This window comes from Tursiops truncatus, chromosome 5 (assembly GCF_011762595.2).
Source record: "Tursiops truncatus isolate mTurTru1 chromosome 5, mTurTru1.mat.Y, whole genome shotgun sequence".
NCBI lineage: Eukaryota > Metazoa > Chordata > Mammalia > Artiodactyla > Delphinidae > Tursiops > Tursiops truncatus.
In genome coordinates this window covers 13,300,597-13,314,121 of record NC_047038.1, presented here as the reverse complement: position 1 = coordinate 13,314,121, position 13,525 = coordinate 13,300,597, and the positions used below count along the sequence as shown (strand labels likewise).

At 51.4% G+C, this 13,525-nt stretch overlaps 1 protein-coding gene across 9 annotated transcripts in view; it reads left to right on the top strand.

Annotated features, from left to right (window-relative positions):
• The window catches only part of JADE1 (jade family PHD finger 1), a 57,568-nt gene that overhangs the window by 21,891 nt on the left and 22,152 nt on the right, over positions 1 to 13,525 (top strand). For all 9 annotated transcript variants that reach the window (XM_019927921.3, XM_019927922.3, XM_019927923.3 and 6 more), the window contains 3 exons: positions 5,633 to 5,718; positions 8,773 to 8,930; positions 10,893 to 11,080. In XM_019927921.3, the coding sequence (XP_019783480.1) occupies positions 5,633 to 5,718; positions 8,773 to 8,930; positions 10,893 to 11,080 (432 nt within the window). The remainder of the gene's footprint in view (positions 1 to 5,632; positions 5,719 to 8,772; positions 8,931 to 10,892; positions 11,081 to 13,525) is intronic.

The following is a 13,525-nucleotide window of genomic DNA, read 5'->3' as shown; positions in this document are numbered from 1 at the left end:
AGCTTACAGATAGAAAATGAAGAAAGACCAGAATTTTTAGTGGATGAAACGTACTTTCTGCTTTGGACCCTTCGTGTTACATTTTTTAATAACTTGCCGTCGTGTTTTTGGTCTGGCTGTGCTTGGTTTCCTTCATGGCAAGTCTCTGGAGGCTTCTTGGAGGTTTCTCTTTTGCATAAAAGTTAACTCTGCTTCCACTTCTCTTTCTGTTTGACTGTACCTTTAATTTGCTCCTTTCCCCCCATCAGTTGCATCTTGTGATACCGCAGAGTTGTGCAGGAATTCTTGAAATGTGGAATTTTGGGCTCAAGTACTACAGAACGTGGGCTGTGCCCGTGTCTCCTCCAGGCACCTGGAGATGGCTTTACCCCTTTTCAAACCCGACTTGGGGCTTGTCCTTGCCATCGATGGGCAGAGCATCATCTTGGGCTTGAGGAGTAACTAGTACAGCATGATCTGGTCTGTGGACTTGGACTCAACAGAAGGGCCGGGTGACCATGAAACATTGTGTCAGTTGGTCAAAGGCCCAAGTATGTTGAAACATTCTTGGGCCAGTTCTCTTAAGGTGCCCATTAAGCTTTGTTTCTTTGGAAGGTGGAAGTGAGTTGGACGGTTAGAGCTAAGCCATGCTGGGATGGAAGGGCTGGGCTGTGGGAGACGTGGGGTCAGACCCTGATAGAAACAGCAGTGGTGTGAGAGGCTCGTCTTCTATCATGCAGTTCAAGCAAGTAGAACTACATTACATTTGTTTTCTTCTTCCGGATAGGACTTTGCATAGCACCACTGTACTGGCACAGGGCTGGCCTGGCCTTGCTCCCTCCAGCCTGCTCTGCTGTGGTGACACCGGCTGGCCTGCAGGGCTCCACACTTGCCAGGTCCCAGCACCTTCCTTTGTTAAGCTGGTTTAACACTCCTGAAGACACCAGAGCAGTGTTTAGCATCTCGAGGCGGGGTCTGAGCCACAGGAGATTCGCCATTTGGTCAGTGGTGAGGTTCTTGTGTAGTTTGCATTTGTGGCGATGTGAACAGCCACCCAGGCTGCCACTCATTCTCATTTCTGAACCTTTCATGCGCTGCACCACCTGGGAGGCTTAACACACACGAGCTACCGAATGTCGGAGGTGTGTGCAGTATGTATTAGATTTGCTCTTGAGGTTTTCTTCCTTATTTTAGATCTAGGGCAAGACAGCATGACTATTTTTAATATTTCAAAGGAGAGTGTTCGAGATAAATGCATAATAGCACCAGAAGGCAGGGTTCATAATGCAGTGCGTGCACGGGAGCCACGCTCGCGATGCCGCGACCTGTGAGCCTGCTATAGCTTTTATTATTGCCCCCACATTTCTGTTTTAAGGGAAGGTGGGGATAGTAAAACAAAGCAAGGGTTTATTTTCTGTTAATTCTTCTCAGTGTTTCATGGAGATTAATTGTTGATACTCAAACAGCGTATATGTCAAGAATTTAAAAGTCACGTACGCTTGTCACTAGAGCGGACTTAACTTTAGGTAGTAATATCTTGTGTGTGGGCAATAAAATAATTTTAGATATTATTGCCAAATTTTTAGAGTTCCTAACTTCTCCTGAAAGCAACGAGAAAATAAAACAAAATCTTACTTGCCATATTCTTTTTTTTTTTTTTTTTTTTTTTTGCGGTACGCGGGCCTCTCACTGCTGCGGCCTCTCCCGTTGCGGAGCACAGGCTCCGGACGCGCAGGCTCAGCGGCCATGGCTCACGGGCCCAGCCGCTCCGCGGCATGTGGGATCCTCCCGGACCGGGGCACAAACCCGTATCCCCCGCATCGGCAGGCGGACTCCCAGGGAAGCCCTATTTGCCATATTCTTAATTTAGCTTGTCATTAAATGTTAGCATTCTGAAAACAACAAAATGCAGCACCAACCCAGCATAATCTTAGCACGTGGTTTTTAAGAACTAACAAGTGGCCAGTATTTTACTATAGTGTAAATCAGAATCTCCCAGTCCTTTTGGTGTTTGAAATACTCTAATTTCTGGCTTAAAATTCTTTTTCCTCCAACATACTTTCAAAAAAAAATGTTCTGTGACATAACTTTTTAAAATTAAAATGGGTGCGAATTATTTTTGCTTGGATCGTGTTCTGGGAAGTATCCAGAGGGAACATGGGTGAGGGAGGAGAACTGGCGTAGGAACGTCAAGGCACTTGGCTTGGAGTCTCCTGTGGGCTGGCCGTGGATGTCTTTGTAGATGGAGGTGTGTTCCAGTCAGGAAGCAGTGCCCCCGCCATGCTGTCTTTAAAGGCATTAGTGCTTTGTTTCCCATGGCCTCATCTTCCTCGAGATCAAAAGCATGACTTCTCATAGGTGAAACAGAGCCACCTCCGACTCTTGAGTTACAGTCCCAAACAACGGCACTGTGTTCTGTTCACTTAAAGACGTTTTTTTAAAAAATTGAGGCTCTGCTGTGTGCACAGCACTGACTTAGGTATACTGTGTGTTGTAACTAGTTATGACACAGTGTTAAAGTGAATTAGAAGGAGGAAATCACCATCAGCAACTGTCTGCTGCTGGACGTGGGAGGATCCAGCTTCTCACTGTTCAGCAGCAAAGTCTAGGTTTTACACAAACCACCCGTGCAGGGTAAAACGGAGCGTTTTCTTTTCCTTTACTGTTAATGGATGGTAGAAAATCATCACTTATTCTCTGCACACATTTAAATTTGTACACTTCGATACATTTTGACATGTTTACACCCATGAAATCATAAAACTCATGATAATCCTTCTCTCCCCACTTTCCCCAGTCAACCTCTGATCTACTTTCTGTCCCTATAGATTAGTCTATATTTTCCAGAGTTTTATATAAATGGAATAATACAATACATACTCTTTTTATCTTTTCACTCCACATAATTATTCCTGCATTCATCCGTGTTGTGTGTATCAACAGCTCGTTCTTTTTTATTGCTGGGTAGTATTCCATGGTATGGATATGCTGCTGTTTGTTTATTCATTCACTCTGTCAGTGGATGCTTGGGTGGTTCTATAAATAAGCTAAGAACATTCCTTATGTCAGTGATAATTTAAACTTAGCTTTCCCCCCAGTCTTTCCCTTTCTGCAAAGTGAGTTTAGTAAGATTAATTTTTCTCTTCCTCTTTTTGCATTAGGCAAATTAAAAGGAAGAGGAACAGACTTTCTGGGTGGACCAGAATTTCTCTTGGGTAATACAATCAGATACCAGATTTGTAGCATTTTTGAATATCTGTTTTTAAAAGCAGGCAACATTTTTCAAGAATATAGAAGCAGCCCTGGAAAAAGTTACTAAATGATTGCAATTACTTGGATGTGTCCTGTGCCAGCAAAGCTGCAAGCTTCCTGGCAACCTTGGAAACCACCCTGGAGGGATCCTGACCCAGAAGGAGGCAAAAGAGGGTCATAAAACTTAAGAATGCATGAATTTGTTGTTGCTGCTTTTAACTCTGAAAGTGTTCGACGTAAGCGCTTGTGTCCCCGGACCCCATGTTAGTTATTGAAGTACAGCAATGGAATGGCTTAAAATTTCTTGTCATTTATAACCCTGTACCTAGTGATTCACAGTAAAGGGGGCATCCCTGTCTGCCCTGCACCTCTTCGCCCTCCCTGAGCCCCGGGGCCGTCCGTCTACAATTGTCTTGTGCTTTTCCCCCGTCTCTCCTTACCGCCTGTGGGCTGGCCAGACGATGGCCTGCAGGACCGGACGGTGGAGGAGAGGCCTGTCTGGAGACATGAGCTGCTTAGCTGCCTTCCTCATCAGGTTTCTAATTTGGCTTCTGTCTTCCTTTTTCCAGTGGTGACCAGATTCAGAGCTTCCTACAAGTCAGGCTCACCCCAGTGTGCCCAGAGTATTTCTTTCAGTGTGGGTGTGAACTTCATTCTTGTTCATCTGGGAGTCTAGAGAGACACACTTAGGATTGTTTTTTAAAGAAGAATTTTCTAGACTGTTACTGAACAGTGCGGTAGCGTCACCGATAGGAAATCTAATTCTGCTGGCGTAGCAGCAGACCGTCAGTCAGTTGACCCAGTAAACAAGCCTCAGGACTGGCCATCAAGGGTCGTGCCCTTCCCTGTCAGAGGGAAGCTTGGCAATCCCCTTCAGTCCCTGTCATTGCAAATCTGATGATAGGCTTATGGGCAGAACCTACTCCCTAATGCCCCCAGAGTCTTAAGGATGCTTTGATTCTGTGTCCCTTGTCTCTGGAATCTGTAGAGATAAGGGTTTCCTGTTTTGAGTGGCAAGTGATTTTACTGGTAGAATGGCAGTTCCCTCAGTTTTTAGCTTTTATTTGGGGCGGGGAGTTGTTAATTTCTGGGAGATGGTACAGTTTGTTCACCATGGAGGCACGTTACTGGGAAGGTAGACAGGTGGTTAGGGCTGTTTCAGATCTCTGGTGTCAGTACGGCACCCGCGGACAGGAGGCGGTGGCAGAGGCAGAGAAGGGGAGCTGGGCTCTGAGCTGTTGGGCCGTGGAGTGGATGTGTCCTGAGTGAAGAGAGTCTAGAATGACTCTCTGATTTCGGACTTCAGGTAGAGATGGTGGTGATATGCGTCAAAGTAGGAATAAGGAGAGCAGGTTTGAGTATAATGTCTAGCCCAGTCGCTGTTGTGCTGGGTTGACTGATCTCAGGAACGCCGTGGGCTTGACTGATGTCTGATCTGAAGGGTGAACATGGACCTGGTGCCGGGGAGGGAGGTTAGTGTGGGAACGCAGGTCTGACAGTCTCCTGGGCCTGCCAGGTAAGACCGTGGGCGTGGATGGGCGCTCCCCGGGGAGGGCACTGGAGCAAGAAGGTGAGAGAGCTCATGCGGGAGGGCAGGGACCCACAGTGGGGGCACCAGGAAGGAGAATTGCCGCTGCGGCTGAGGGAGCGTCTCAGGCAGGGTGGAGACAGTGCTGCAGAGGGGTCTCAGGCGCGAGAGGAGCTCAGACTCGGTGGCAGTGTTAAGAGACATAGGTGGCCTGGTAGGGCTTCCAGTTTCCGTGGCTTGGCGGGGGAAAGGCCCCACGACAGAGGATAAGAGCATCCTGTCCTCGGAGCTCAGAAGAGAGCCGACAGGCATTCTCTGGGAAAGGGGAGTAGGCAATTTTGAAGGTGATTTGGCCGGAGCACCGAGTCTACGGCGGGTCTGAGTTCCCCGTTCTTAGGGATTGCTGAGTTCTGTTGTGGGGTCAGACCTTCCGGGGCACGGCTTTGGGAGTCAGCACAACGATGGTAGTGTTTAAAAGTTACTGGAAATTACGAGAGAAGCTTCTGAATTTCTATTTACCAATGCAAGGCTTTGAACCTCTGCAGAAGTGCAGGCTCATGGGTGAAGGCTCTGCCCGCACGGTGTTCTTGAAAGGCCTCTCCCCCCGTGGGTTGTGCCTGTGACGCCGCAGCCCTGAACGCAGTGTGTGCGGAGTGGTCTTGTTGGCCTGCTGTGGGAAGGGAGCGTTTCAATGAGCCGTGGGGGTGGAGGAGCTCCAGGGGGGGAGAGGAGAGCTCTGGCAGAGCATCGGGCCGGCTCCTGGGGCGGTGCTGAGGGGCGCCTCGCTGAGTCTGGTTAAGAAAAAGAACCCTGTGAACCCTCAGTGATTGGTGTACTTGTAATTTATTCCTATTCGGATATTTGTTTCTTTAGGCCTGTCAACTACTTGGTCACAGAATTCCAGATCCCAGCACAGGAGAAGTTCATGCTCCAGACATGAAGATCGAAAGCCTTCAGAGGTATTTCTTGAATGCTGGCGTGACTGTGCGTGTCGTACGTGTGTGCGTGAGTACATATGGTTGACACACACACCTGGTTGGTTGATAGTGGTGTCAGTCTGTGCATTCTTGGGCAAGTTACTTAACCTCTCTGTGCCTCAGTTTCCAAATCTGTAAGATGGGGATAATACAGGTGTTCACCTCGTAGGAGTTTTGTGAGAATTAAGTGGGTTAACACCCAGAGGTTAATATGTAGAGGGTAAATCCTGCTCAGTAAATGTTAGCTATTATTATTATTAATTCTTTTCATTTTTTTTTTTTTTTCCTTCTCTGTTTCACCTTTGCTGGCTCCCAGCAACTTTTCCTATGGCCTGGAGATCAGCATGTTCAGCTGCTGCTGGTCACTGCCAGCCTCAAGTTAGTTTTAGTCGTGAATTTGTGGTTTGTTTGGCAAAACCCAGTGTAATTCTGGGGTTCTGTTTAGGGGATTATGCTTAAGGCTTTCTCCCCTTCTTTTGAAATTTGTTTCTCACCTTACATTTCCCTGCTCCCTCACATTTTGTTATTATCTACCTATCTGTCATCTATCCAAAATTGTTTTTGGGTGAGTTTCTTTGTGGCTTTTGTTGGTTAGGGGCCCCTCCCACTCCTGAGATCTGTGTTCTCTGAAAACCTTGGACTGGCCTCTGAGGATCTAAGTGATGGAAGAAGGGGCATTTCAGTGTGTCACAGTGTTTAGGTGAGCAGGTTATGGGGAAGAGAGTTTTCGGTCCAGCCCCTTGGTTTTGCACTGCCTCTTAGTGGGATGACTTCAAAGACAGCCTCATCCCGTAGCAACTGAGCAGAGGCCGCCATCCATGAGGAACTTCTTCGACGGTAGCAGGGAAGCCGGGGGCGCTGTGTTGAGCGTAGGATTCTTTAGTTGTGGAATAACTTCCTCCACGAGGAAGTAGCGTATAATATACTTCAGAATTGTGCGAAACCATCCCAGGGGACACTTAAACATTAGATCAGATGCTCACGAGAAGGTGCCCGTTTTATCACCTTGATTTATTCCAGGCCTTTGTCCTTTTGAATCTGCAGCGCTGCCTTCCTTTCCTCTGGTATCGGGAGTGACTCTGCTGCTCTTTTTTCTCTCTTTAATTCCCTCCACAGCCCCCTCAATACCCTTCTGATGTCCACACCGCACTCCTGTTATTTCAGGGCAGGAATCCAGGGTGCTCCAACAGGGAGCTGGTACCTGTGTGAGAGCACCGGTGCCCCAGGTGCAGCTAGAAACCCCTCCCAGAGTCGGCACTGGCAAGTGTGGACGGTGCCAGTCTTGTCCCTGACCTGTGTTTTGTTCCAGCGTTGTTTTTTTTTTTTTTTGGATGGAGTGCTAGGGTGGAGCCCTGCTGGGGACTCAGGAGCTCACGTCCGTGTGAGGGCATCTGTTTCAGTCCCTGACCGTCCTCATCAAGTCCCTGAGCGCAGGGACGTTGGGCTGCCTTTTCTCATCTTGTTGCTTCAGTCTGATTTTCCTCCTTCTTGGGCAAAATCCCTTACTTGTTACTTACCAGACTTAGCTGGAACGTGTTTTTAACTGATGTGCTTCCTGAAGGTGTAGGTCTGTGACTTTGTTTGAAAGGACTTTTTGGGGGTCTGCAGGGCACGGCTGACACAGTTAATGCTCCCCGGGGCGCGGGCGGGCATCTGCCGCAGGGCTCGGTGCTGCAGGGGGGCCTGATCTTGTGCTTTTGTGTGTGTGTGTGTGGGTGCACAGCCAGGTTCTTGCTTGTTACTGGGACTTTAGAGATGAGGAGTGGCAAACTGGGGGCAAGTCGGGCCCCAGACGGCCGGCTGGAGACGTGGCCCTCTTCCTCAGACACTGCCTCAGACTTCGTTACGGTGACGTTCATTTAAGTGATCACCAGCCCGAAAAGCCACCGGGAAAAACAAATACGGACCTAATAGCAGGCGTACAGTGTGAACTGTGCTTAGCAGCACAAGAAAGAACTCCCTGTCCCAAGAAGAGAGAGTTCAGCATTGTGACTTGTGTAAACAGGGAGTGTAGCTTACAGATGCAGGCACGCTTGGTGCCAAATACAGCTTTGGGCCGGCGCTAATGCCAGGGTCAGAGCTTCCTCGTGCGGCCCTGGGACAGGAGTGGGCTGGGCTCCGGCCGCCTCCCCCCGCTGCCAGGAGGAGCGGGCACGCGGGGGCCACCCTCGTGCTGCTCCCCTCTTGGCCCCAGATGAGGCCCGAGGGGCCCTCTTGGCCGAGGGGTGCTTTTGAGTCTTGTGCGTCTGTTCGTGGCAGGGTGAAGAGAGGGTGGTAGCTTGCTTGCTTTCTTCTTTCTTCCTCTCTTGTCTCCTCCCCTCCCTCCCTCCTCTCCTTTCCCCACAAATGCTGCTTTCCTAGTAGAAGTTATGCCGGGTGAAGGTGTGCAAACACATTCTTTACCAGCCCATTTTCTACCTTGCCTCCATTGGTGTGTCGTTGCTTCTCTCCCAGATGTTTCCATCCTGTACCCTGCCCGGCTCTAGCCAACCGGGACCCGCCCTCCCCGGACACCTTGCTGTTAAGCCCGGGTGCCTGGGCAGGCGGGAGGTGGGGAGAGGCAGTCTGAGTCGAGAAGAGGGGTCCCTGGGGGCTCTGGGTTTTGGCTTGGAGTTGTTACGTGGTTAGTGGAGTTTTATTTCTTAAACATTTACAAGAAAGTCACCCTTGAGTGAAATATCTCCCTCCAGGGATTTTTTAGGCGCGTGTTTTCAGCAGCCTGCTTGGTGAATTGGGAGTTCTTAGAAGTTTTTCCGAGGACGGCAGCGAGGTTCCTGTGTTGCAGTAGCTGGTGCGGACGTCGCCATCTCTCGGAGCTGGCGAGGGAGGGAGGGCAGTGCGAGCTGCTGCCACCTCCGACCCTGAGCGAGGCCCAGGGCGTGGCAGGCCGAGGGGTTTCCTGTAATAGGTCAGACTGGTTCTCTGTTGAAACAGTGACCTTGTTACGTGGCAGCTCCATGGTTACCCTGCAGCTGCCAGCGCTCTGAGTAAGAATGCAAATATCCAATGTCAGTGACCCTTTCTTTCCCTTTCCAGGTGTTTAGGACAGACCTGATCACTGCCATGAAGTTGCATGACTCCTACCAGCTGAACCCGGATGAGTACTATGTGCTGGCAGATCCCTGGAGACAGGAGTGGGAGAAAGGGGTCCAGGTGCCGGTGAGCCCTGGGACCATCCCTCAGCCCGTGGCCAGGTAGACGTGCCCCAGGGGAGGGGTGCCGCCTCTCCCCTGACAGTTGCCTTTCTGCCCTGACAGCTGGGTGCCTGAGAGGAGCAGTGGTGTTTGGGTCAGCAGTGAGGCTTCTGGGGAAAGAGAAATGCAGTAGAAACACACCTCAGGTCCGAAGGTAGTGCTTTTAAGGGCCATGGGCCTCCGAACTTAACATTGCAGCCAATCGGGAAGGTGCCTCTCTCTCAGAGAGGAAGGTAAATTCCAAGGCCCCCTGGGAAGTGGCTGGCTGCGGGGGAGGGGCATTTGGATGTTTGCACAGCTGCTTCCCCTCTCCCTCTGGAGGGCCGCTGTGCTGGAGAGAGGTGCCTGTCATCGGTTGGGTCCTGCCGTGGTCCCTCCATCTCTGGGGGAGGACGGGTGTGAGCAGTCCTGCCAGGTTCGGGTCCCGTGGGCGGGGAGCTTAGCGGAGGAGTGTGTTGAGGAGTACTCCTCGGACGGGCTTTCTCTGGATTTACTTCTAACCACTTTTCTCCTTAAGGGTCTTGAGGGTCGGCTCTTCGCTGACCGGCTTCAGCGTGAAGCTGGGCCGGTTTTCTTGTTTCCTCTCCGGCCGGCTCCACTGGCCTTGAGGCTCCTCGCGGGGCGAGGGAGCTGAGTGCCCTCTGTGCTCAGCTGGCAGCCGGCTTTGCCGCCGCTGCGTGGTCAGTCACCTGCCTGCTTTGCGAAATGACCTCTTTCACCGTTGCCAAGTGTGGACTGAACTTACCCCTTGGCCCTCACCCACGTCCTGTCCCTCAGGCGCCGGCGGTGGTCGAGTCTGGTTATTGTGTCTGGGATCTCTGTGACAAATGTCCCCATAAAGATGCAGGCTGAAACGACCGCTCCGATGCCTCCACAGGTCAGACTGCAGCCTGTGGAGTGGACGGAGGGTTTCACTGGGCTCTGTGGGAGAAACACGGTTTGGTTGCCTCAGGGTTGCCTCTGGGGCACAGCACCGACTAGCTGTGCAGCACTGACGATCCCAGTCCAGGGGTTACGAGCCCAGCACAAGACGAGTAAACGCTAACACGGCTCATGGAAGTGTCAGCTAAAACCCTGCCCTTAGCTGAGTGGGATGAATAGCTCCCTTAACCGTGCCTGTCTCCGTGTCCTGTGGGTAAAGCCACCCTGGTAATCACAGGGTGACGGAAACACCTCGACGGCCTCTTTGGACAGCTGGGTGTTAACGCGAGCTGCCGGCACGCTGCGACGTGCAGGTGGAGGGCCGGTGGCCGTGGGGTGCTCCCCAGGCGCCTCACTTCCCGTCGGCCGTGGTTCGCCCTCTTCCTGCGCTTTCTTTTGCGGGGGCCGGCAGTTCTCCAGGCGTTCCCGGGGCGGGGGCGAGGGTGCAAGTGCAGGAGCGGAGGGGACTTGTGCTCCTCCCTGGGTCCCCAGCTGTGCCGGGAGCATCCCGCCCGTGGCTGGGACTCTGGTTCTCAGACTGCTTAGGGATGGACAAGGCCTGAGTTCTAGAACCAGAGGTGACGGGTTTCTCCCTTTGGCTTCCCGGCCTTCTGCCATGCAGAAGCTGTGTGCCCTGCCATGCAGCTGCTCTGGCCGCCTCCGTGTCCCTGCGAACCCGGGGCTTGGTGGCCTCCAGCAGGGGCGGGCAGGCCTGGTTAGTGGAAAGTGATGTAATCTTTAACCCTTGACACTGCTGTCACAGCTGGTGGCTGGGCACGGCAGCGTCCTGGGAGGCCACGTGGGAGAGGCTGATTTTGAAGACTTCTGCAGCGTTTTCACTTGCATCTCTTTCTATTTTAGGGGTTATAACGACTCCTGCTTTGCTTTATCAGCGGTGGCGTTAGGGTTTTAACTCTCTGAACCTGGCAGTGACCTAAGGTTTGGGGGTTGGAGGTGGAAGCTCGCTTGGGGGCCTCCTGGCAAACTTCCTTTCTTGTGGCAGGAAGGGTGACCTGGCTGCCTTGTTTTCTTGTTAACCAGGGTCGTGTCTGAAGAGAAGTCCCTCATGTTCATCAGGCCCAAGAAATACATCGTCTCGTCGGGCTCCGAGCCTCCAGAGCTGGGCTACGTTGACATCCGGACGCTGGCCGACAGCGTGTGTCGTTACGATCTCAACGACATGGACGCTGCGTGGCTGGAACTGACCAACGAGGAGTTCAAGGAGATGGGTGAGAGGCGGGGGCTCTGCTGCTTGGCCGCGGACGATGAGCGGCGAGTGCGTGAGGCCCGCGGTTCAGGGGCGAGGCTCCTCACCGCTGGCGACGCCAGCTCCGTCTCGGCCTCAGTCCGGTCTCGGGATCACGGGCTCTTTGTTGGAGATGCGCGTGTCCTGCTGCGGCAGGTGTGCTGAGAGGGACTCAGTCTGTGTGCGTCTCGTGGACAGAGAGGTGGGATCGAGGAGGGGTGTCTTCCACGGGCAGGAAAGCGGGGGCTCCCAGTTCCTGCCCTGCACCCCGCAACCCTGCCGGTTACCTCAAGAGAACTGAGGCCCAGAGAAACGCAGCGCTTCCCCGAGATCGCACGAGGGTCTGGTCCACAGTTTCCTGCTCCGGTGTTCTGTTTCTTCCCCCTCCGGCGGTGCTATTCGGATGCCGCCTTCTTCAGCCGTGGCCTGCAGTTTCTCACAGGAGACGCCACTCCAGCCAAGCTCACCATTTTCCAAACACATCCCTCGTGTTCTCACCTCAGTGATTCCCCTTGGGTCCTTTTCCAAACCTGAGTGTTTCTCCTCTCACCCGTCGATCTGTCCTGGCTTTCCTTTGGTGAAGCCCTACCTTAGCTGGGTGCCCTGCCCATTGCGATCTTTTCTACAAGTCAACCATTCTTGTGTATGTACGGCTCAGAGGACCTCGTTTGCTTGCATCTCCTTGTGTCACGACCAGGAGGACACTTGGATCTCGGCTCACACACCACTTCAGGTTGCTAAGGGTTGCCTGAAGTGTGGTGATGGCAAGTCAGGGAGACCCAGTCTGGGCTTCCTGTGAGAGACGTGAGGATTCATTAGCATGTGCTGTATGTAGGTCAAGGTCGGGAAGTGGTGGCACAGGCTGTCTGTGTGCAGTCTAGCACATGGTGAATATCTACGGAGTGTTTCATGGTGGATTTCAAAGCCCTGAAGGGCCAAGACTTCGTTTCGTGTGGAAGCCTGAGCCCGGCACGGGGCCTGGCGTGTGACAGGTGCTGCCACGCGTGCTGCTCCCCAGCCTTTGAATGGGAACGATGGTGTGGACTGAGCTGGGAAAGCTGTTACTCCGATATTTTGATAAAGTAGATCTCCTTCCTTTTGGTCCTTGGTTTTAGGTATTAGTGGCCAGGATGTTAGCAGGCTAGGAGGTGGGAGTCTGTTCGGAAGTTTTCAGTGCTCTCTTGGAACTGAGTACTATGTTTTAGCTTCATAGACTATAAAATTCTACCTTGTAAAGACAGCTGTAACGCACTGGACTGACTGGGTGTCCTGTGTTAAGGCAGAGGGACAGACGGCCAGGGACCGGGGGCTTCGGTGGGTGGTCTAGGTGGTGAGTGCTGGGCTCATGCGTCAGACTGCAAGGCGGAGCTGAGCTCTTGGGCAGGATGAGCGATGCAGTTGTAGAACATGTATCGAACGCATGCGTAAAGGCGTTTGTCTTAGCTTTTATTGGTCTTTTTAATGGTAGAAATGAATTATAGGGCATAGGGCTGTATTTTCAAAGCCAGTGGTGTTTTCGGAACTGGTAGGAGGAATTGAGATGAAACCTCCTGGCCGCGCAGAAACGACCTCGTCATGAAATAAGGTCTGAGATGATAGGTGGCTTTTTTGACTGTGTGTTTAGGGCTTATCACAGTGTCAGCGCTAATGTGTGCTCCAAGTTTTCAAAAACTTGGAAGTCTTAATTAAATCTATGATAATGCATATAAGTTGTTGTTGGCCCTAATGACACTTCTGTTGTTTCTTGCCAGTTACATGTGTTTGAATATTTTTTACAAGCTGTTTTTTTCTTTCCTGCATGAGTATTTTCATTGTAGGAAGTTTGGGATACGTCCGCAGATGGAAGAAAATAAAAGTCTCATCCCCACCACTAGCCGTAACCACACCATGATAACCGCCTGAAGTTTGTTTTTGGCCGTTCTTGCATAAGAATGCATTTTCTTTGATTCACCAGGAGCTGTCTGTCTCCTTTGCTTGAGACGTCCCTTGTGTTTCCGTCTTTCATGTGTCTGACTAACTATGCATCTCAGCTTAGTAAATTCAGAGGGTGAGGAGGGATAAACCAGGTAAAAAACATTTGAGCGTTCACAGTGAAATCTGTTCTCGGCACCATTTTAAGTAGCAAGAATGGGATGTGTTTTTGGAAAAAATGCCCAAACCATAACAGGTGGTCATGGTTTTGAAGTCGCTTACACGCTAGTTGGTATATATAATACTGTAATGAAACGACAGTCTAATGATATATGCATTTAATAGCCTGGAACCATTTTGGGAATGATCTTTCTACAGCAAGCACTCCATCTTCAGTGCCTGACCGTGCCTGACCGTAAACTGTTGGGTGCAAGTCTCTTTCTGCCTCTGAATTTCAAGACCCTTCCTTGGAAGGGTCTGAGGGACATCCAATAGAAAATATTTGGGGGGCACTCAG